The sequence below is a fragment of the Cynocephalus volans genome, chromosome 15, assembly GCF_027409185.1.
Source record: "Cynocephalus volans isolate mCynVol1 chromosome 15, mCynVol1.pri, whole genome shotgun sequence".
NCBI classification, from domain to species: Eukaryota; Metazoa; Chordata; class Mammalia; order Dermoptera; family Cynocephalidae; genus Cynocephalus; species Cynocephalus volans.
Genome location: NC_084474.1, coordinates 30,219,865 through 30,241,769, shown reverse-complemented (window position 1 = coordinate 30,241,769; position 21,905 = coordinate 30,219,865). Strand labels below are relative to the sequence as shown.

Here is a 21,905-nt window from a genome sequence, read left to right as displayed (position 1 = left end):
ACTACACTATGGTCACATAGTGGATTAGTAATCCTAAATATTATGTAATACGTGGTGTGTATTCAACTTTTGTCTGTTGACTCAGAGATGTAGTTTTATATTTGGTTTATTCAAATAGGATTCAGACAAGGGTTGCATATGATATTTGGTGGTTAAGTCTCATAGGTCTCTTTTATTTACTCACACCCCTTTTTATCCCCATCCCCACCTTTTCTTATTATATTGATTTGTTGGAGAAAAGGAGTCATTTGTCCTGTTAATGTTCCACATCTTGGATTTGGCTGATTGTATGTAGGGATTATTGTATGAAGAAATTTTTTTGTTTGTTTTTTTTGGCAGCTGACTGGTATGCGAAGAGATTTTATCAGTTTGATAAATATATCCAGGTCATACCAGAGATACTGAACTGTAGAATGTACCTCTGAAAACATTCTTCTCAGGCAAGATTGAAATCATCCTTTTCTTTTATGTGTACACTTCCACTGGAAGTATAGATTAAAGGGAAATGAGGATCATGGAAGGAAAGTCTAGGAGAGAGTTGTAAGAGAGAATATAAATAAAAGGAGAAACTTTTTTGAAGCAATGCAAACTGATTTTTCATAATTTAGTCCTGCCAGAAGTACTGTTTCTGGTCTATTTTATATCTATGTGAGAAAAAGAACAAACATTTCCATCGTCTCACAAAATTTTCTCATGCTTCTTTCTAATCCATCGCTCCCTGTACCTGAGACCCCAAGCAGCTGCTGATCTGCTTTCTGTGATTATAAATTAGGTTGCATTTTCTAGAACTTTATATAGATGCAATCATATAGTGTATACTTTTACCAGACTTCTTTCACTTAGCATAGTTATTTTGAGTTCATTCATAATTTGAATGTATCAATATTTCTTACTTTTTATTGTTGAGGTGTAGTCCATTGTGTGGATATAGCACGATCTTTTTTCATTATTACTGTTCATCTGTTGATGGCTACTTTAGTTGTTTTCAGCTTTTCACTATTAAAATAAAGATATTTAGAACATCTGTGTAGAAGTCTTTGTATGGATGTATATTTCCTTTGCTCTTTCTTTTCGGTAATAACATAGGAGTGTCAGGAATGTAAAGTAGGTGTGTATTTAACTTTTTAAGAAACTGCCAAACTTTTTTCAAAAGTGGTTGTACCATTTTGCAACTCCGTCTGTGGTGTATGAGAGTTCCAGTTCCTCTTTTCCCTTGCCTACGGGTGATAAGATTAGTTTTTCTAATTTTAGCCATTCTAATAGGTATGTAGTGGTACTGCACTGTAGTTTTAATTTTCATTTCCCTAGTGACTGATAATCGTGACCATCTTTTTGTGTGTTTGTTATGAATATATATCTTTATTGAAGTGTCTGTTCATATCTTTTGCTCATTTGTATTTAATGATTTCTTATTCATTTTTTGAAAAAATTCCCTCCCCCCTTATTGTTCATTTTTGAGGGTTCTTTATGGGTATCTATTTTGTCGTTTGGTGCATATGTTTATAATTGTTTTATCTTTTTGATGAATTGACCCTTTTTTGAATAATAATGTTCCTTCTTTGTTTCTTATAATTACTTGTTTACTTTAAATCTTTTTTTTTTATATTAGTATAGTAACCACAGCTCTTTCTTGTCTACTATTTGCACAGAATATTTTTTTCCATTTTTTCACTTACAACTAATTGGTGTCTTTGAATTTAAAGTGAGTATTTTCAGGTTTGGCATCAAGCAGATTTAGGTTCAAATTTCAGCCCTGATATTTACTGGTGACTATTTGCCTATTAACAGAACGGTTCAGGACCCAAATTCTCAGCTGAAAATTTGGTAATAATATATACTTTTAGCAGTAACATGTTCCCCATCATTCAGAAGCAGCTGACTTTATTGAAAACCTATTAAAGGTTTACTTATGGTGCCAGCTGGGATGTAACATTTTTCAAGATGCTGTATGCAGGTCAATATCAACTGTATTTTCTTGAACCAATTTATGATTCTTTTCCCAGTTAGAATACATGTATCTTAGTATCAAGGAATATAAATAATTACACCTAAAAAACCATGAGTGAGTATTTTGTAAGCACCATCTAGTTAGACAATGTTTTTTAAAATTTATTCTGCCAAACTCTTTTAGTTGATGTTTCATGTATTTACATTTAAAGTGATTACAAATAATGAAACATGTGCTTTTGCCATTTTACTGTTGTTTTCTATATTTCATCTTTTTTGTTTTGCAGTTCCTCCAACCCTGCCTTCTTTGGATCAGCTTTTTCTAGTGTACCATTTTGGGGTTTTTTGTTGTTTTTTTAAGTTGAGTATTTTATTTATTTATTTATTGGTAGCCGGCCAGTATGGGGATCCGAACCCTTGACCTTCGTGTTATAACACCATGCTCTAACCAACTGGGCTAACCAGCCAGCCCTCTAGTGAACCATTTTGATTCCCTTTTTCCTTTTCTGTTTATTTTTTAGTGGTTACCATGGGAATTACAGTTAATATCCTAAAATTTATACTAATTTAGTTTGAATTGAAATCAACTTAAACTTCGATAGCATACATTAACACTACTTTTCAGCTCTATTTCCTAACCCTTTTTATGTTGTTATTGTCACAAATGAAATCTTTATACATTTTATGCTCATAAACATAGATTTATAATTCTTGTTTTATGCAATTGTCTTTTAAATCATAGAAAACAAAAGAGGAGTTGCAAACCAATAATAAATAACATTAGCCTTTATATTTACCTATGTGTTTACCTTTACCAGAGATCTTTCTTTATATGGCTTTGAGTTACCATCTAATGTTCTTTTATTTCAGCATGAAGGACGCTCTTTAGCATTTCTTGTAGGGCAGGTTTACTAGTGACAAACTACCTTAGCTTTTGGTTATCTTGGAATGTCTTAATTTCTCCTCCATTTTTTGAAGGATGGTTTTGCTGGATATTGAATTCCTGGTTGACAGTTTTTTCTTTCAATCTTTTAAATATATCATTTGTCTGCCTTCTTGCCTCCATGTTTTCTGATGAGATATCTGCTGTCAGTCTCATTGAAGATCCCTTATACCTGAGTTGCTTCTCTTTTGCTGCTTTTAAATTTTTTTTGTGTATGTGTCTTTTGCTGGTTTGATTATAATATGTCTTGATTTGGATCTCTTTGAGTTTATCCTGCTTGGAGTTTGTTGAGATTCTTGTATAGCTTTATATCTTTCATCAGATTTGGGAAGTTTTCAGCCATTATTTCTTCAAACATTTTTTCTGTCACTTTTTCTCCTCCTCCTCCTGTGGGACTTCTATAATGGGTATGTTCAATAATTCATATAGCAGCTCACAAAACTCAGGGCAGTATTGCTTCTGTTTACCAGTTTATTATAAAGGTTATTCTACAGAATACAAATGAACAGCCAGAGGAGGAGGCTCACAGGACAAGGTATGTGGGAAGGGAAATGGACCTTCCAAGCCCTGTTTGGAATTATCATCCTCCCAGCATCTCAGTGTGTTCACCAACCTGGAAGCTTTCCAAATTCCCATCTTTTAGGGTTTTTTTTTTATGGAGGCTTCATCACGTAGGCATGATTGGTTATTAACTCAGTCTCTAGCCCCTCTACCCTCTGTGAAGGATGGGAGTTGGTGATTAAAATTCCAAGCTTCTAATCACGGCTTGGTCTTTCTGGTGACCAGCTCCCATCCTGAGGCTATCCAGGATCCTTCCAAGAGTCACCTCATTAGAACAGAAGATGCTGCTATTGCCCAGGAAATTCCAAGGGGTTTAGGAGTTCTGTGTTAGGAATCAGGGTCAAAGACCAAATATTAGAACAAAAGGTGTTCCAAACACTCCTATTACTCAGGAAATTATGAGGTTTTAGGAGCTCTGTGTCAGGAACCAGGGGCAGAGACCACATATATATTTCTTAGTATGTCACAGATGCTCTTGTAGTAGTTCAGGGGACAGATATAGATATTCTCCAGTAAGACGTTGGCAAAGAGTATGAAGAGAGGAGCCCAGGTATGAAAAACAGTTTTGAAATTGAATCAACAGTTTGATAATTGGATGCAGGAGAGATTGGAAGACTACTCAAAGGTGTTTGGCCTGTGAGACGGGGAAGATGGTGACATCTGGATGATTAGGTGGCAGGAAGGATTAGAGACAGGAGATAAATGAGGTATTCTGAGTCTGAGTTTGTAGAGCCTTAGATTAAGGTGGTGACGAGAGAAATTACAAGGATCAGTTTTGAGATGTTAAATAAGTCTTTGTATGGCAAGAACAAACTGTGAGTTTTGAACCTGAACTGTTGGGAGAATAATGGATGGAACATTCCGGAGTGTGAACTGATTTGAATGGGGTGAAGTGGGGACGATGACATTTCATTTGACTTTATACCTCTTGAGTTTCTGAAAGTACCCAGTAGGCAATTAGATTTATGTGATTGTTGTTTAGGAGAGGTCAGGTCGGGAGACATACAGTACATTTAATTTGTGTGCCTGATACCATCAGGAATCTTAAGTTCTAATATTCACATGGGTATTTCCATTTTTAAGCATATGAGCTCTATATAAGGTTATATGTAGTGTGTGTGTATCTACACACACACACGTATATCATGTAAAACCTTAAAACTGTCTCATCTCTGTGGCCAAGTTCTTTGTTAAAAACCAAAATTTGATAAAAAAAACCCAACTAGTCATTGAAAAATCATTTTAAAATCAGGTAAATGTATTAAACATATATTCAGGTATATATTTTAAATTGAGTCAGATAAAAGAAAAATTAATAACTTTTAACAGGTATGTGTATATTTTAAATTCCAAATGATGATAAATATTTTCCAACTCCCTATTTTGAAAAATTGAAAACTCACAAACAGAATTGAAAGAGTAGTACAGCAGACACTCGTATTTCATTTCTGTTTACTAATCATAAATATATTTGCCACATTATTTCTTGCCTACCCCCCCTTTTTTTAAACTTTTTTTTAAGCTGTCACTTTTAAAAAAAATTTATTTATTTATTATTATTATTATTTTACATTTTAAGATGTTGTGGACCAGTGGGGAGGGGAGGGAGGTAAGGGGGGGGAGGTGGTGGTGGGAGGGGTGGTGCTGACTGACCCATGGCCAGCTCCTTCGCTGGCTTGGTTGTGGAGGGTGGGGGTGTGTGGCTGAGGCCCTCAGTGCCCCCTCAATTCCAGCTTGGGGGGCCCATTTTGCTTCCAGCAGTGAGTTGGTTGTTGCTAGGCTGGATGTGGCCTTCCGGGGGTGCCATGGCTGGAGCTCTTGGCACCCCTATCCTGTCTCCAGAGCCTGGGAGGCTTCTGGCAGCAGCGCTGGTCATTGCTGTCTTGCCCCCTCTTTATAGACAGATACTTTTTCCTTGAACAATTTGAGAGTGAATTTTAGCTATTATGACCCTTCATCCTAAAACTCTTACATATCTGTATTGTAAGACTAAAGACATTCTTTTGCATAGCCACCTTAACTATTATCACTCAAGAAATTTAACCTTGACTAAACATAAGTTTTAGTAAGGCAAGGACAAAAAAATTTATTAGTATATAGTCCATAGTCAAATTTTCCCAATTGTCCTCTAAATGTCCTTGATAGCTTTTTTTCTTCACATTACAAATCTAATCAAGGATCATGCATTATATTTTATCATGTCTTTTCATGTCTTTTTAGTGTCCTTTAATCAGTAACAGCCCCCCTGCACTCTTTTGTTTTTTTCTTTCATGACATTGACATTTTTGGAGTCTAGACTAGTTGTCTCATTGAATATCACATAATCTAGATCTGTCTGTTTCCCTACGATATGATTCAGGTTAAGCATTTTTGGCTAAGAATACCATAGTTGTTGATAGGTACTTCTCGCTGGATCATATCACGAGGCAACTGATGATAATTTGTACAATTATTGGTGATGCTAACTTTAGTCACTTTGTTAAGATATTTTCTACCTGATCTCATTTCTGCAAAGAGACTTTTTTTTTTGTAATTAATCATTTTTGATTTAATACTTAGAATTCCTACCAAGTAGTAAGTAATCTGCGGAGTAAAACAGATTGTGTACATAGTATGTAACTTCATCCTAAATTTTAAAGGTGAATAATAGGTTTTTGGGCTCATATGGAAATATGGTATGAATGGAATGTAGGATGTGCGTGGGGAGGGGTGTGTGTGAAATGACATGGACAGGTAGAACCTTTGTGCCGTGCTACAACAGCAATAATTGAAGATTTTGAACCTGGTGTTGGTCGGGGTGATGAAATAGGATTTGAGTTTTAGAAAGATAGTTTTAGCAGCAATTAGTGGGGAGATTATTACAACTAAGCTAGAACGATGCAAGGCTGGATCCAGTGCGGTGTTATTGGCATAGAAGGGAGGGGAGGAAGATTTGAGAAATACTGTATTTATGAAGTTAAAATGGACAGAATTTGGTGACTGATTAAATCTTCATTGTGGGAATTGAGAGTTTCTTGGTGATATAATGTTGCCTGGCTATTTGAGTAGACTGTGCTAAGTATAATGTTTAAGGCATTAGATTTTATAAAAGTATTATAGAGACTGGGCCTTTGGTCTTCTCTTACAGTTTCTCTTACTCTGTACTTTCTTTACTTTTCTGCGGTCCTATTAAAATGACATTAAAAGTGTGATTCTATTTAGGAGAGAGATTTCTTCCTGATTTATTCTGCCCAAAATGTATATTTAGTGATGTCGTTAAGCCTTTAGATAGAATAGAACAGAATTTGGTACACTTAAAATTCTTTCACTAGGTAGAATAAGATTTTTGTTGCAAATGACCTCTGAGGTCAGCTTTAGTTCTAGAATTCTGATTCAATGGTATATTTATTTTTTTCTCTCAGCCCATTTTATTTCCTGAAAAATTTTAAATATTTTCTGTATTTATGTTTTTTCTAAGATGTTCTCAGTGCAGCTGAGTCTTGGTGAACAGACATGGGAATCCGAAGGGAGCAGTGTAAAGAAGGCCCAACAAGCTGTTGCTAATAAAGCTCTGACTGAATCCACGCTTCCCAAACCGGTTCAGAAACCACCCAAAAGTAATGTTAATAATAACCCAGGTATGGCACTGACTTGCTTCCTTCTGTTGTTGTGTTGTGTGCTGTATGTGCTGTTCTCTCTGTTTCATTTGTAGCAGGCCAGTCACACAAAGTCAGCGGGTATCAGTAGTGTACACATATACATGCACACACACACAACGCACACACAAGACAGCAAAATAACAACCAAAGGTAAGAAAATGAAGAGGGTGATTGTAACTATTTTTAAAATCTGCAGTAGTGGATACTATAAGGATGCATTATTTACTTTTTTATGTTGGCAAAACACATTTAGATGCAAAGCACAGAAAATTTGACCGAGTTTTTTTCCGTAGAGATGGAAATGATCGATTTCTCTTTTTAAGTATGTAAAATATGTAATCTTAATTACTAAAAGTTACTCTTTATTTTAGCTTAATAGAAAATTATAGAATTAGCTTTAAACCTTTTGTTATTATTTTTTGCTGGTGTAAAATTTTCAAAATGGTTGATAGTCAATTTAGAACATTTATATGAAATTCGGGCCGCCCTGTGGCTCACTCGGGAGAGTGCGGTGCTGATAACACCAAGGCTGCGGGTTCGGATCCCTATATAGGGATGGCTGGTTCACTCACTTGGGAGAGTGTGGTGCTGACAACACCAAGTCAAGGGTTAAGATCCCCTTACCGGTCATCTTTTAAAAAAAAAAAAAAAAAAAAAGAACATTTATATGAAATTTATTAAGAGAGCCACAGATTTCAAAAACCACCTGTGTGCAAAATACTGCTAAGTAAATGACTGTTCTTCTTCTTTTATAAGCTTCTAAGAATAATTTTGAAAGTTGTCCTGATTGCATACAGCACTAGCAACATTATATCTCCAATTACCTACTGAGCAGAGGCAAACCTATATTGGACTTAGTGTATTAATCAATAACAGCAAATTAATAAAGTTCCTGTAAGTTTAGTATCAGCCATACAGCTGTTTACTCATTCATTTGTTACCTTATTAATTCAAGTGTTTACCTTCTGATTAATTTTAATATTGCCTTAGTTACTTTTGTAATGGAGTTAAAGAAAAAAGACATTGTGCCTGCCAGCAGTGGCTCTATCATCTAGTTGATTATAGTCTGCATGCTTAGATTCATAATCAAATCACACAGACACATTTCTTTTTTATGTGGCCCGTGCAAGGTAGAAATAGTCTGCTCTTTTAAGGACTGCTCTTGCACATACTACTCTTAGCTTCTGTTCAGCTGATTGCAGTATTTACTAAGTAAGCTTAAATAAAGCAAAATATTATTACAATAAAAGAAATGACCCATTTTATTCAGTTTGAGGTTGATAAGGGGATGTTTACTTTTTTAGTTTTTAAAAACCTTTTCAGATTATTGGTTGATTATTTGTACTACACCACTACCACTATTTATAAACACTTGCTTTTATACATCTTAGAGCTCTAAAACATCATCCTTTTCGGTGAGGATCTTAAAGTCTTATATGTAAACTCATAACTTGATGGTAAGATTAAGTGCCCAGTGGATAATAACAGCCATCAGTGTTATAGGTAATGATAAACATGGACTGAGGTAGTAGTTGAACTAAGATGTGGGCTGTGGATGAAGGGTTGGCAGGGACAGAGGAGAGTAAGGAATGTTCTAGACTGAGGGAGTACTATGAGGAAAGGCAGTGGAGTAAGAATCTGGGCAATGGGTTTTGTAAAAAGAAATTTTTTTAGATGGTTTTTAATTAGAGCAGGTAGGTAAATGACTAGTAAGAGATAAGACTGGAGATGTATGTAGGGAGTGGATTGTGATGGACTTGAATGCCAGCTTTACAAGGTTAAATTTTATCTGCAGATTGGGGGAGTTAATATTTACGAGCAAGTGTATGATGCATTTGAAAGAGCATCTTAGGAAGTTCAGTTTGACATGTGAATGGAAGGCAAAAGATACTAAAAGCAAGGAGATCAACTAGGAAATTATTGCCATTGTCTGTGGATGAAGAAAGAAAAAAAAGAAACTCGTGCGTTGAGTATTATATGCGCCCCTGCTCTGCAAGAGTGTTAGGAATGGCATTTGAAATGGAACAGAGCAAGCACTCCAAGGCATACAGTGTAAAGCAAGAGCAGTTGTGTGCTGAGCCCTGGGTCAAGTCCACATTTTTAGAGGATTAGAGCAGAAATTAAACCAGCAAGAGCCTGAGGAAGGAAACAGGAGAGTGTCTGAAGCCCAGTGGAGTTAGGTGTTTCCATTGTTGAATGTTGCAGTGAGCTGCTAGAATGAATAGATTGTTTTAGGTAACTTTTAAAATAAAGTATAATATAACACACGGGCAAGTGCAGAAATTACAGTTGTAGAGCTTAATGAATTTTTACACTGTGAACACTTTATCACAGGTTTTACCAGTGCCTCAGAAGCCTCCCTCATGCCCCTTTCAATTGATTAAACAACTCCAAAGGAAACCACTAATCTGATTTCTGTCAGATTAGATGTGCCTGATTGTTGAAGTCATACTTCAAAAAGTTTATGGAAAAATAAATAATTAAAAGATAATACAAATCTTTCCTTGAACACTTTGAAGACCTCTTGTATAATCGACTCTTGTAATAGCTTGTTTTTCTGAGTATTTTGTTGATGAAGATCATCTATGTTGTATTTAACAGTATGGTATTTCATTGCTATATAGTATTCCATTGCATGAATATGCCATAATTTACTTATTTGTTATACTATTGATAGATATTTGGATTATTTCCAGTTTTGTGCTATTAGAAGTAATACTACTATGAACATTCTTATATGTATACATTTCTGTTGAGACTGTACCTGTACCTAGGATTGGAACTGTTGGGTCATAAGTTACGCATGTGTTTGTTATCAATACATAATGTCAAATAATATCAATTTACCTTCCCACAGGCAGTATATGAAAGCTCTCTACATCCTCATAAACATATGATATCATCAGCTTTCAGAATTTTAGCTATTATGCTAAGTGGTATACTAGTAATTCATTGTGGTTTTAATTAGCATTTCTCTAATAACTAATGAAGTTGAGCATCTTTTCATATGCCCATTGGCATTAGGATAGCTTCTGTTGTAAAGTACCAGTTGGAATATATGTCCCATTAAAAAAATCTGCATTGTGTGTTTTAAATTTTTTTCTATTTTTTATTGATTAGTAGGGTTCTTGCATATTCTGAATTTATATCCTTTGTCAGATATGTATATTGCAAATATCTTCTCATACTCCTAATGGTGCATTTTGGTGAATAGAAATTTCTTATTTTAATGAAGTTTAACTTATTAGTCTTTTTCTTTATGGTTAGTACTTTTTTCTGTACTGTTTAAGGAATATGTGTCCCCCACAAGGTTATAAAGATAACTTCATGTTAGTTTTAGAAGCTTTATTATTTTATCTTTCCAATTTACATGTATAGTCAGTCAGGAGTTGATTTATATATATAATGTAATGTAGAGTTCAGGATTTTTCTTCTTTTTAATATATGGATATTCAATTAACCCATTTATTGAAAGGACAGTTCATTCCCCTCTATGCTGCTGTGGCATCTTTGTTGTAAACTGGGTGACTGTAACTCAGTATTGAGGAGTTAAGGGGTCTGTGGAGATGGAAAGATCCAGTCATGACTCCACAGTGAGGAGATGGGTCTTAAATTGTAGTTAGAGCCCAGAGAGGAGTTAAATTCATTTACAACATGGTTGATCTACAAGTTAATTAGGACTATATCATAGTATTATTTTGCTTTCTCCCTCTTTTGTTTTTTTTTTAATTTTGGAAATAATTTCAGATTTATATAAAATTTGTAGGAATAATACATAGAACTCCCAAGTACCCTTCACCTAGATTCCCTATTTTTAGTATTTCTGAATCATTTGGGAATATGTTGTAGACATGATGTTCCATTACCCCCTAGTATTCCATGTGTATTTCCTAAGTACATGGACACTCTCCTATCAGGAAGTTAACATTAATCGTATTACGATTTAATCCACAGACTCCGTTCAACTTTCACCGACTGTCTCCATAATGTCCTTTATAAGTCCTGGATCTAATCAAGATTACATGTTGCATGTACTTATTTTTCTTCATTCCACTTCAATCTGGGACAGTTCCTCAGTCTTTCTTATCTTTTATAACCTTAACATTTGTGAACGGTATGAGAACACAGTTTGTAGAATGCCATCCAGTTGAGTTTGCTGTTTCCTCATAGTTTATGCATTTTTAGCATGAATAATACAGAAGTGATGTGGACTCATTTCAGTGCTTCATATCAAGAGACACCCACTATTTATTTGTCCCATTAGTGATGACTTTTGTCATGTGGAGAAGAATATGTCTGCCAGCCTTTCTATTGTAAAGTTAATAGATATGTTTTGTTATTAAATAGTAAGTAATTCAAAAGTATTTTCTGAGGAGCTATTTCAGGATTATATATAAATACATATATGTTTTTTGTTCCTCATCAAACTTTTATTTTACCTACCAGGTATAGCATCCAGTGATAGTTCTTGTCTGAATCAATTATGACTGTGAAGGTTGCTAAAGGGTGATTTTTTAATTCCAATATTTGTTTTAGATTTATTAGTTGTCATTGTACCCAAGGTAGACCTTTCTGTTTTTCATCTTTGTGTGTGTTTATATCATTGTAGGCTCTTGGATTCTTACTCTGCTTACAGGTTTTTAATCTGTTACTCTTACTATCTATTTTGATGCTTTAAATTATCCCAGGTTTGGCCAATGATATGGCTCCTCCAAGCTGACTTCTGTGTTCTTTCTAATATTTTTCCATCATTCTTTGGGTATTTTTTTTTCTGTTATAATAAAGTGTTCCTAGGTCATTGTGTTTTCCTTGCCCCAGCCGTATAGCCAGCCATTTCTCCACAGAATCCTGATTGATCAATTAATCAATTCATTCTTTCAACATATATCTATTGAGTGACCACTACTTTCCAGGGACTTTTCTAACTTCCTACAAATTCATTAAGTGTTAGTAATATGTTGCTCCTTGAAAACTACTTGTGGCATTTTTCTTTCAGCTGTCACATATAGGAATCCAAGGTTGTTATGTACATTCGTATGCCTAATTAATTAGCCTTTCTATATTTATCACTGTAATATATCTAAGAACCACTAAAAATTGATGATATGTTCACATCGTCAGCTCTATAGCCTTATAATACATGAGGAGCCCTACATAATGATTATCTTTATGTAACTGGGGTCCAACTCTCACACACTGCCAACGACAGTACGTAGCATTACTGGAGGCATCTCATAGTTCGAAGTTATTCTGTAAATGTTTTCTGTGGAGGCATTACTGTGTAGATAAAGAAGTTGTGTGCATATAGGGGTGTTGGTCAAGTTCTGTATGAAAGGGAGGGAGATACTTTGCTCTAAGAGTTGGAAACTTTTCAGTATGATTTGTGCTTTTCTGCTTTTCTTCTACTTTCCTTCACAAAGACCACTTTCTAACATTTCTATGAAGAAAATATACTGTAGTGTTACTTTCAAATGTGGGATTTATATGAGATTATTTAGTTATTTAAATCATGTGAATATAACACTTTTTACCTGTTTTAAAGTTCAGTTTATGGTATGGGTGGCAGAGATAGTGTTTCCCACCAGTGCATTCAGATCACCTCACTGGTGATTTCAAACACATCAAGTTCTTATCTATTGCCTTACTTTAAGGATTAGGTCCTTTATGCTTCTTTTTTCTTTTTTCCCATTTGAATTTTACACTATTTGTGACTGTATGATATTGCAAAGTAGAATTTAAAGTGACGTAAATCTTAGGCAACTGATTTAACATGTCAACTATTAAATTGAAATGTTTATGAAATTTAAAATTTAATCTTTTAAAGGCATAGGCTATTCTTTGGTGTTAAGAAACTGTTAGGCAATTTCTAATAAAGTTAAATATAAACCTGCTCTATGACCCAGCAATTCCACTGTTAGGTCTACATCCAAGAGAAATGAGTGTATATGTCTTCTAAGAGACTTATTAAAAAATGTTTAAGATAGCTTTGTACATAATAGCTTAGAACTGGAAACTACCCAAATGTTCCATCAACAGCAGAATAAACAAATTTCAGCATATTCATTTAGTAGAATACTCTTCAGTGATTTAAAAAAAAAGTTAAAAATACTGATATATGCAAACAAAATTACTGTGTTGAGTGAAAGAAGCAAGACAGAAAATAGTATATATTCAGATATGAAGAACAGGCAAACTAATCCCTGATGACAGAAGTCAGAATAGGTAGCTTGGGTAAGTGAATATTGATTGGAAAGAGGCTGAAGGAACTTTCTGGTTGGAAATGTTCATATCTTGATCTGGACAGTGGTCATATGAGTGTTTGCGTATGTTAATAATTCTTTGAGCTTGTATTCTAAGGTTTGTGCATTTTACTTACCCCTCAGTAAAATACTATAGGTAGGTAAGTAAGGAAGAAAGGAAAGAAGGAAGGAAGGAAAGGGAAGGAGGGAAGGAATGACGGAGGGAGAATCCTTTTATGCTTCACTTTTTCTTTTCTGTAAGTGTATGTATTAAATTAGGAATTTGGACTAATTGGACTAACTATTCAATACGTTAACTTTTCTTTGCTATTCTTATCTTTTTCTTTTCTTCCTCCTTCTTTGTCCTCTTTCCCCCTTTATTTTTCCCTTTCCCTTCTTTTTAACCTTGATTTAGTTTCTGTTCTTATTATACTCCGGTGGCTTCACATTAATTCTTTAGAAATGAGACAAGCAGCTGTTGACTCTAGATGGATTGCTTATGGCCTGATTGTCAATTGTGATTTGTGTCAGGCTCTGCCACCACTTTGCTGGTACTTTATGTAGCCCCAATTTCTCTGCTGCAATGAGTGGACCCATTTTTGTATGTAATGAATGGATTCTTAAACAAATGTTATAAAAGGCATAATTCAAATGAAATATTGCATTATCTTTTAATTCTGTTTTTCCATGAACATTTTGAGGTATCCTGATATGTATGTATGTTTTATTAAATAACCTTTTTTGGTACTTAAAATAGCTTGACATTATTTTAATTGTGTATTTTTATTATTGAATTTTTCAAACTTTACAAAAGTAGAAAGAAAAAGATAGGGAATGTCCCCATCACCAGCTTCAACAGTTATCAACTCAAGGTGGCCAATCTTGTTGCTCATCTGTCTCCCCTCTGGATTATTTTGAAGCAAATCTCAGGTATATCACTTCATCCATAAATACTTATGTATCTTTAAAGATAAGGACTCTTAAAAACTAAACACACAAAAAATAAACACACACACACACAAAAAAAAACTAAACACAATATCATTATCAAGCAAACAGAACAATACTCCCTTAATTAAAAAAAATGTCCAGAGTTTAGATTTCCCTTATTTTCTTATTATTTTTTCATAGTTGGTTTATTTGAATTAAGATTGAAACAAAATTTATTTATTGAATTTGGCTGATAATGTCTATTTAGTCTTTTAAGATAATATAATTCTTCTCATTTATTTTTCCATAGAGATTATTTTTGAAGAAATCAGGTCATCAGTCCTGTAGAATTTTCTACATTCTTGGTCTTGCTGATTCCCTACCAGCTTATTTGCCTATCCCCTGTATTTCCTGTAAACTGATAACCTACAGGCTATGTAGATTCAGGTCTGGTTTTTTGGGCAATACTGCTTTATAGGTAGTTTTGTTTACGTCCTATTGTACTGCTCAGAAGGTACTTAATTTCTTGTTTTCTCTTATTTTGTAATTTCAAGATTGATCAGAGGGTTCAGTTATCATTAGCCTGGTTCATCCATTATCAGGTTCCCTGTCAACATTTGATTTGGGGTTGTAGTAGCCCACAGATGCTCTTTGCCTAGGAGATGTGTTATTTTATCAGAATTGCAAAATGGTGATTTTTTTTTTTTTCTCTTCTGCATTTATTAGCTGGAATTCTTCTAGCTAGTAGATGAAGAACTTTCCCCTCATCATTTGTTTGCTTTTAGTATAGTTTATTCAGGAAAGGCAAGATAAATTGCTTGGTTCTTTCTCTTTATTTATCAGTATTATGTCCAGATCTGGAATCAGCCATTTCTTCAATATTGTTTTTTAGAAGTTGGGAAATGATAGTTATAAACCAGACTCTGGATGCTGGCTGTCCTGATTGCTACTGGCTTGGTCATTGCTTTTAGGCCTCTTAAATGGACAGCGCTAGGAAATACCCTACTCATTTTTTTGGTTTTTTTTTTTCAGTAGAGAAAATACATCATGAATTTATACTGATATATTCAATTTCAGTTTAAGACTTGAAAATACAGGTTTTACTCAACGTATTTGATTTTATATTTGTATCCCTTTTGTGCTGTGCTGAAAAATTGGCTTCTAAATAATGTAATTACTTATTTTCTTTAATCTGTTTTATGCCTTATTTATGAGATATATAATTTCATAATAACAATGCCAGTATTACTGTCAGCATGATTACTGAAAACAGTTTATGATATCTTTGCAGTTTTTTTTTTTTTCTTTAGGCTATATGGGTATTTTACTGTATTTTAAAGTCAACCAATTCTTTTTATGATTAAGGCCACCAGTATGATTCAGTGTTAGCATAATTGCTTTGTTTTCTTTCTAGAGATTACTTTCTCTGCATTTTGATTTAACTTTGTTTTAATTAAACAAAAGCATATTACTAGTCAAAATCATGTTACAAACAATATGATTATTGCAAACAGTTTAAGATTTTTTTTTCTCTTTAGGATATATTTCATTATGGGTATTTTACAGTGTTATTTGAAATAATTCTCACTATTTTGGGGTCACTAACTTAATTAACAGATTCAATTTCATTTTTCTTTCGATTTTAGGCATTGCTTCCCTCCCCTCCATTTTGATGGAACTTTATTTTTTATAATTATTTAAGAATATTCACGTTTTCAAAATAAAATCTATAAAACAGTGTACATTCAGAGAATCCCAGCTTCCAGTCCTCCTCTCCTCTGTTTATGCCTTCTTCCTATAAGTAACTATTTTTTCTTTTTCAGTTTTGGGTTTATATGTTTTTTAAAAAAGCAAGTATGTATTTTTATTTGTATTTTCACCTTTCTTAGGCAAAATACACACTATTTGGTACCTTGATCTTTTTCATCAAACAATATACCCTGTACTGCTAAGGTGTAACCTTCAAGGTTTATTGTTAAGTAAAAAAAAAAGAAAAAAAGCAAGGTGTGTATTGTTCTTACTCTTTTTTTATAGCTGCTTAGTACTTTATGGTATGGCCATTTTATATAACTGGCGCCACACTGATGGTTGTTTAGATTGTTTCCAGTCTTTTGCTTTTATTGATAGTGCTGCTTGTTACATATCTTTTAATATTTGCTAAGACTAGATGACATTTCAGTTTCAGGAAATATTATCCACAGGGAGTATCACTTCTATTTACTTTGTCTTGTTGTTGGTTATAGAAACAACTCAAAAAATTTTTTCATTATATGATCCTGTATTCATTGCTCACTAATGTTTAGTTGCTTGATTACCAAAGTATAAATAAAAATATTCACAGTTGGTGTTTTTAATGATTAAATATATGCAAGCTTTCTGGGGTAAGTAATGTTGAAGTTTATTATTTTAAAAAATAATATCCAATCTAAGCAATCTAAGAATCTTGTGTTTATCTTGTTTTGAATAGTATGGCTACACAGTTGAATTTTTGGTTATTAATGTCCAGAAAAAGTTGCAAAAACCCTGGAGATTTTCTGGGTTATTTTTATTTTTTTTACTTAGTTAATGCACTTCCTTAGAAAATCATATAGATGGGCCATGCACTCTCACCCTCTTCCATGGTAATTAAATGTAGTGTAAATATAGCTTGTATGATTTCTTGTGGAAATATTTCACTTGTGTGCCTTTAATATTTTTTTTAAACAGGCAGTATAACTCCAACTGTGGAACTGAATGGGCTTGCTATGAAAAGGGGAGAGCCTGCCATCTACAGGCCATTAGATCCAAAGCCATTCCCAAATTATAGAGCTAATTACAACTTTCGGGGAATGTACAATCAGAGGTTTGTATGTCTTCTTTGGTTTTGTTCTTATTTATTATTTTATGCATTTTGTAAAAGGTTTTGAAACTCAAAGAGTATTTTCACTGTATATACATCTCATCTTGGGCATTTTGCATGGTATTAAGATAAACCAGGCTCAGAGGAGTATTTAAAGTAATTCATTTTATTAAAAACCCACAGTTTCCAAGAACTAGTTTTTATCGTCATGAATCATTCCACGGTTTATAGTGCTGACTTCTCAGTTGACTTTCTTATTCATTCACCAAGCAGAGCTCAGTGTTTTTCTTGATTTGTCTGAATACATTAACAAACATGAGTGTTTGTAATTTATAGGAAATTTGTTGGAAAGAGGAAAGATTTACCGAGTCTTTCTGGACATTGCATGACCTTGTGATAGTTAATAGTGTAACAGAATTTTCTTTTATTAGCATAGCAGAAGTTTCAAAATAAAGCTTAAATTTTTTTTTTCTGACATAAAAGTTGTATAAAACTCATTGTAGACAATGTGAAAATGCAGAAAGGTAAAATGAAAATATAAATAATTTGCAATCCCAGAATTAGCCACCTTTAATATTTTGATGTACTTTACATTCTTTTTTTTCTTTGCATATAAATATATTTAGCCACATTTAAGTTTTCCTTTCTGTGCAATTTGATAGTACTTTATGAAGGTATAAATATATGTACAGTAAAATGCACAAGTCTTAAGTGTACATCTTGATGACTTAATTATGTTATTTTATTTACGTATATATGTATTTGCATTTTATTTGATGACTTTTACATATGTATAGCCTCTTGTGATCACTACTCAGATCAATCCAGAACATTCCCATCACTCCTGAGGGTTTCCTCAGACCTCTTTGCACTTGGCACATCCTCCTTCCAGAAGTAACCTCTATTTTATTACCATAGATTAGTTCTGATTGTTGTTGAACTTCAGATAAACAGTTTCATACAGTATTTATTCTGTGTCTGGCATCTTTCACTTTGTATAGTGGTTTTCTTGTTTTGTTTCATGGTTTGTTTTGAGATTCATACATGTTACTTATACCTGGGTTTTGCCCTTTTAAAATTGCTGAATATTGTTCCTTTGTATGAATATATCATAATTTGTTTATCCTGTATATGCAGTATGGTACTCTCCTTTTACTTAATATAGTGATCATTTTTCATATCTTTAAATAATCTTTGAGAGGTATTTTTGATGGCTAACATAATACTTCATATGGCCAAGGTATATTTTATCATTGTACGAGGGTACTTCAAAAAATTCCTGGAAAAGATAGAATAAAAAATAATATGATTCCAGACTTTTTGAAGTATTCTTGTATGCCTATTTTCAATCATTTAGGTTCCCTTCTCCACCCCCTTCTCTTTGGCTATTATATATAATGCTGCAGTAAGCAATCTTTGTGTACAAATCTTTGTTCACATCACTGATTATTTCCTTAAGATAGATTACTATAAGGGGAATATTGGGGTTAAAAAGATTAATGTATCACCAAATTACATTAGGGTTTATACTCATTTCATACAGTATATGAGAATGCCTATTCCAGTCTACTACACTGAATTTAAAACCATTGTCTTGTTTGATAGTTAAAAAGTGGTATTTTTAAAATTTCATTTTTATTGACCACTAGTGAAGCTGAACAGTGTTTCAGATGTGTATTAGTTGTTTATCCTTGTTAACTTGACCATTTTAATTTGCTCATTTTTATTGCATTGCTTGACTAGTTTTCAAATGTTTATGTATTGAAAATGTTAGCATTCAGTCTCTTTTATCATTTTTGTAAGTTTTCTGCTTTTAAAAATGTGGCTTTTAATTTTGTGTTTGTTTTAAAGTACTATTTTTAAATGTTATGTGGTCTAATCTGTTGTTTTACTTTATTTCTCCCACTGCTTTTATGCCTCAGAAATTTTTTCTCACGTGTGATGAGATATTTGCTGATGCCTTCATTATGATTTTGTTTATTTACTGACATTACAACTCAGATGTGCAGAGAAGATATTTATTTAGTCTGTATATAATCTGATACTTTTTGGTATCTTGTGTGATGTGGAAAAATTACCTTTAATCCTATCCATTTAAAACTTAGTACTATCCAAATTGTAAATAGTTCCTTCAAGTGTGATTGCTCAGGGTCTCTAAGGAAACCTTGCAGAATCTCTTAGGTGTCTGTCCCTCCCCCTTTTCTTCCCAGATGTGCCTAGAGGAGTTTATTGTATTTTAGGAAGGGAAGGTCCTTTGCTTTTACAGGTGTCCTGTATTGTCCTTTAGTTTCTCTGTTTTTTTCTGGTGATGTCCCTTGTCTACCAGATGCTTAAATCTGCAATTGGTGACTTCTAGCCCATTATTCCTTCTCAGGTAATTCTTCTGGAGCGTGTCTACCATCTTTCCCTTGCTAAGTTGGTCTAAACTCTCAGCTTTTCTTGGCTGCCTTGGTATATTGTTCCATTCCCATTCTCTTCTGTAGTGTCTCTGTTTCTAACTGTGGAACATTAAGTAGCGGCCTCCCAGCTCTCAACTCGCTGTCCACACTGTATAGGAGGCCTGGGAGACATAACATTTCTCTTACAGTTACCTTACTTTCTCTTTTCTGTATGATATACCCCTTGCCTTTCTCTTCAGTCTAAGGTTACCTAGCATAAATAAAGCTAGTTGCCCACTTCAGTACAATAGATATGCTTAGTCACCCAAGTAAGGAACACTGAATCTAATTTATATTTGCAAGATATTTTATTTTTAATGTACTATAATGAATACATTCATAATAGTATTATGTTGAAAATCTATTATGTTGTGACATTTATGGTCCTTTATTGAAATTTTGCTTGAGTTTTGACTAGTGAGTTTATTATTTTTCAATGAAAGAAATCTGGTACTTTACATGAGATAAATCTGGTGCCACAGCAATGAAAAAATCAGACAATAATCCCTGTCCTCATGGAGGTAGTCAGTCAGTAAGTGCATAGTCACTGAGAAGGTGGCTTTTGATAAAGACCTAAAAGAAGAGAGGAAAAAGCAGTGTGAATGTCAAGAGAGAGATCTTTCCAGGCACAAGAAATGACTACAAAACCCCTGAAGCAGGAGTGTGCTTCACATGTGATGCCTCCACCAGGAGGCCAGTGTGGCTGGAACAGAGCCAAGCGAGGGGGAGAGGAATTGGTATGTGAAATAAGAGGAGGTGACGGGTCATTAGGTTTAATTTTTTTTTTCTTTTCTACATTTTCTGTTAAGGATGTTGTCATTTTTCCTTTGTTGGCAATTTTTAGTTCCGAGATCTGATTCTATGGTTGTCATGAGGGGTGCAAGAATTTTCTTTCTAGCTTCTCCAAAGTTGTAAATAAAGGTTGTGCCTTAGGCGATTCCCATTAATGGATAAAATGGACTTTCCCTTCAAAGTTTTAGAGAGTCTTTATGATTTTCTGCTGTAAAATCATAAAATTGTACAAAATGTTGTAATTCAGGCTTAATGTGATGAGAGCCTGGAACAGTGAAGACAGATCACAAAAAGGGTGAAAAGAAAATAGGGAAGTATCATATAGTTACCAAGCCATGTTTCAACATAAGAGATCTTTCTGCTCACAAAAGGTAGAGCTAACCTTTAGTCAGTAGGCTGTTAAAATTATGACTTCACACATGGCCTTAATTTCCAGGGAATGTATTACAAGGAACAACTGAATGTATTACAGGGAATTTGGAGCCAAAGATCAGAGGAGATTCTTTTCTCCATGTCAGACTCCAGATTAATCAATAGCCTCTTAAAGTAGGAATGAAAGGTTAAGAAGCCCAAGAAACAGGTATCATTTAGAGAGATTTTTGAAAAGATCTTCTCATTTTCTGTCTTAAATAATATTAAGTAGTAATTAGACCTATGATTTTTTTCTTTGTTCTTTGCCGATGAGGTTTCAACACTGAAACTTACTCAAATGCTTAAGGGGAACTGATTTTTTTCCTTCGCTGTGTTTTGTGATGGGCAGAGAATAAACATTTATCCATGAACAAACTCTGTGAATACAACCCGGATTCTGAAATACCTGTCTCTTTTTGTTACACCCAAGATGTTTGACAATGATGAGTACAACCAGTTACATCTTTTTCTTTCTCATTTGAGGCACTGTTCACTGACATAAAAAGTAGAAGACATATAAAAATTCATATGACAAAGTACAAGGTAAAGATTGGAAAACATTTTATGCTTTTGTTTTCCAATCTTTGTTATAAAAAATTATATGCATTATTACAAGGAATAGAATGGCTGAAATCAGGCCTCCTATAGATAGTTTATCAATTTTGTATATTCACAGATGAAAAAAGTATTATTGCTTAGCAGATGGCCAGAAAGCCCCTTGGTTTACTGATTCAGATTACCAAAGGGCCACAACTCAAACTAGATTATGTGAAAATGGGAATTTGGGGCACATGTAACTGAGAGGTCTCTTGGAGAGATCTTCGACGTGGTTGGATGTAGGGCTTTAGTGTTGTTCTTCCTTGTTTTCCATTTTTGTCCTAGCTTTTGTCTCATTTTTTTCTCTGCTTGACTTTATTTTCAGAGGTGCTTACTCGCATTTGCTTTACCTTATATGCTACATAGTCTGTAGATTTGTATTAATAGAAAGGGGGCAAGTTTTTTTTTTTTTGATAGTTCTTAGAAAAGTTCCAAGAAACACTGTAAGTAGATGGTCCCTCCCAGAATTTATCATTCAAACTGGTTTGGGGTAGGGGAAGGCTTTGATTGGCTGTTTGGGTTATTTGCCCAACCTGGAGAAACAGGGGTTAGCCCTATCCAAACTCTATG

At 33.9% G+C, this 21,905-nt stretch overlaps 1 protein-coding gene across 12 annotated transcripts in view; it reads left to right on the top strand.

Moving 5' to 3' along the window:
- Positions 1–21,905, top strand: part of STAU2 (staufen double-stranded RNA binding protein 2) — a 290,691-nt gene that overhangs the window by 40,337 nt on the left and 228,449 nt on the right. For all 12 annotated transcript variants that reach the window (XM_063079352.1, XM_063079356.1, XM_063079350.1 and 9 more), the window contains 2 exons: positions 6,909–7,068; positions 16,965–17,100. In XM_063079352.1, coding sequence (XP_062935422.1) covers positions 6,909–7,068; positions 16,965–17,100 — 296 coding nt within the window. The remainder of the gene's footprint in view (positions 1–6,908; positions 7,069–16,964; positions 17,101–21,905) is intronic.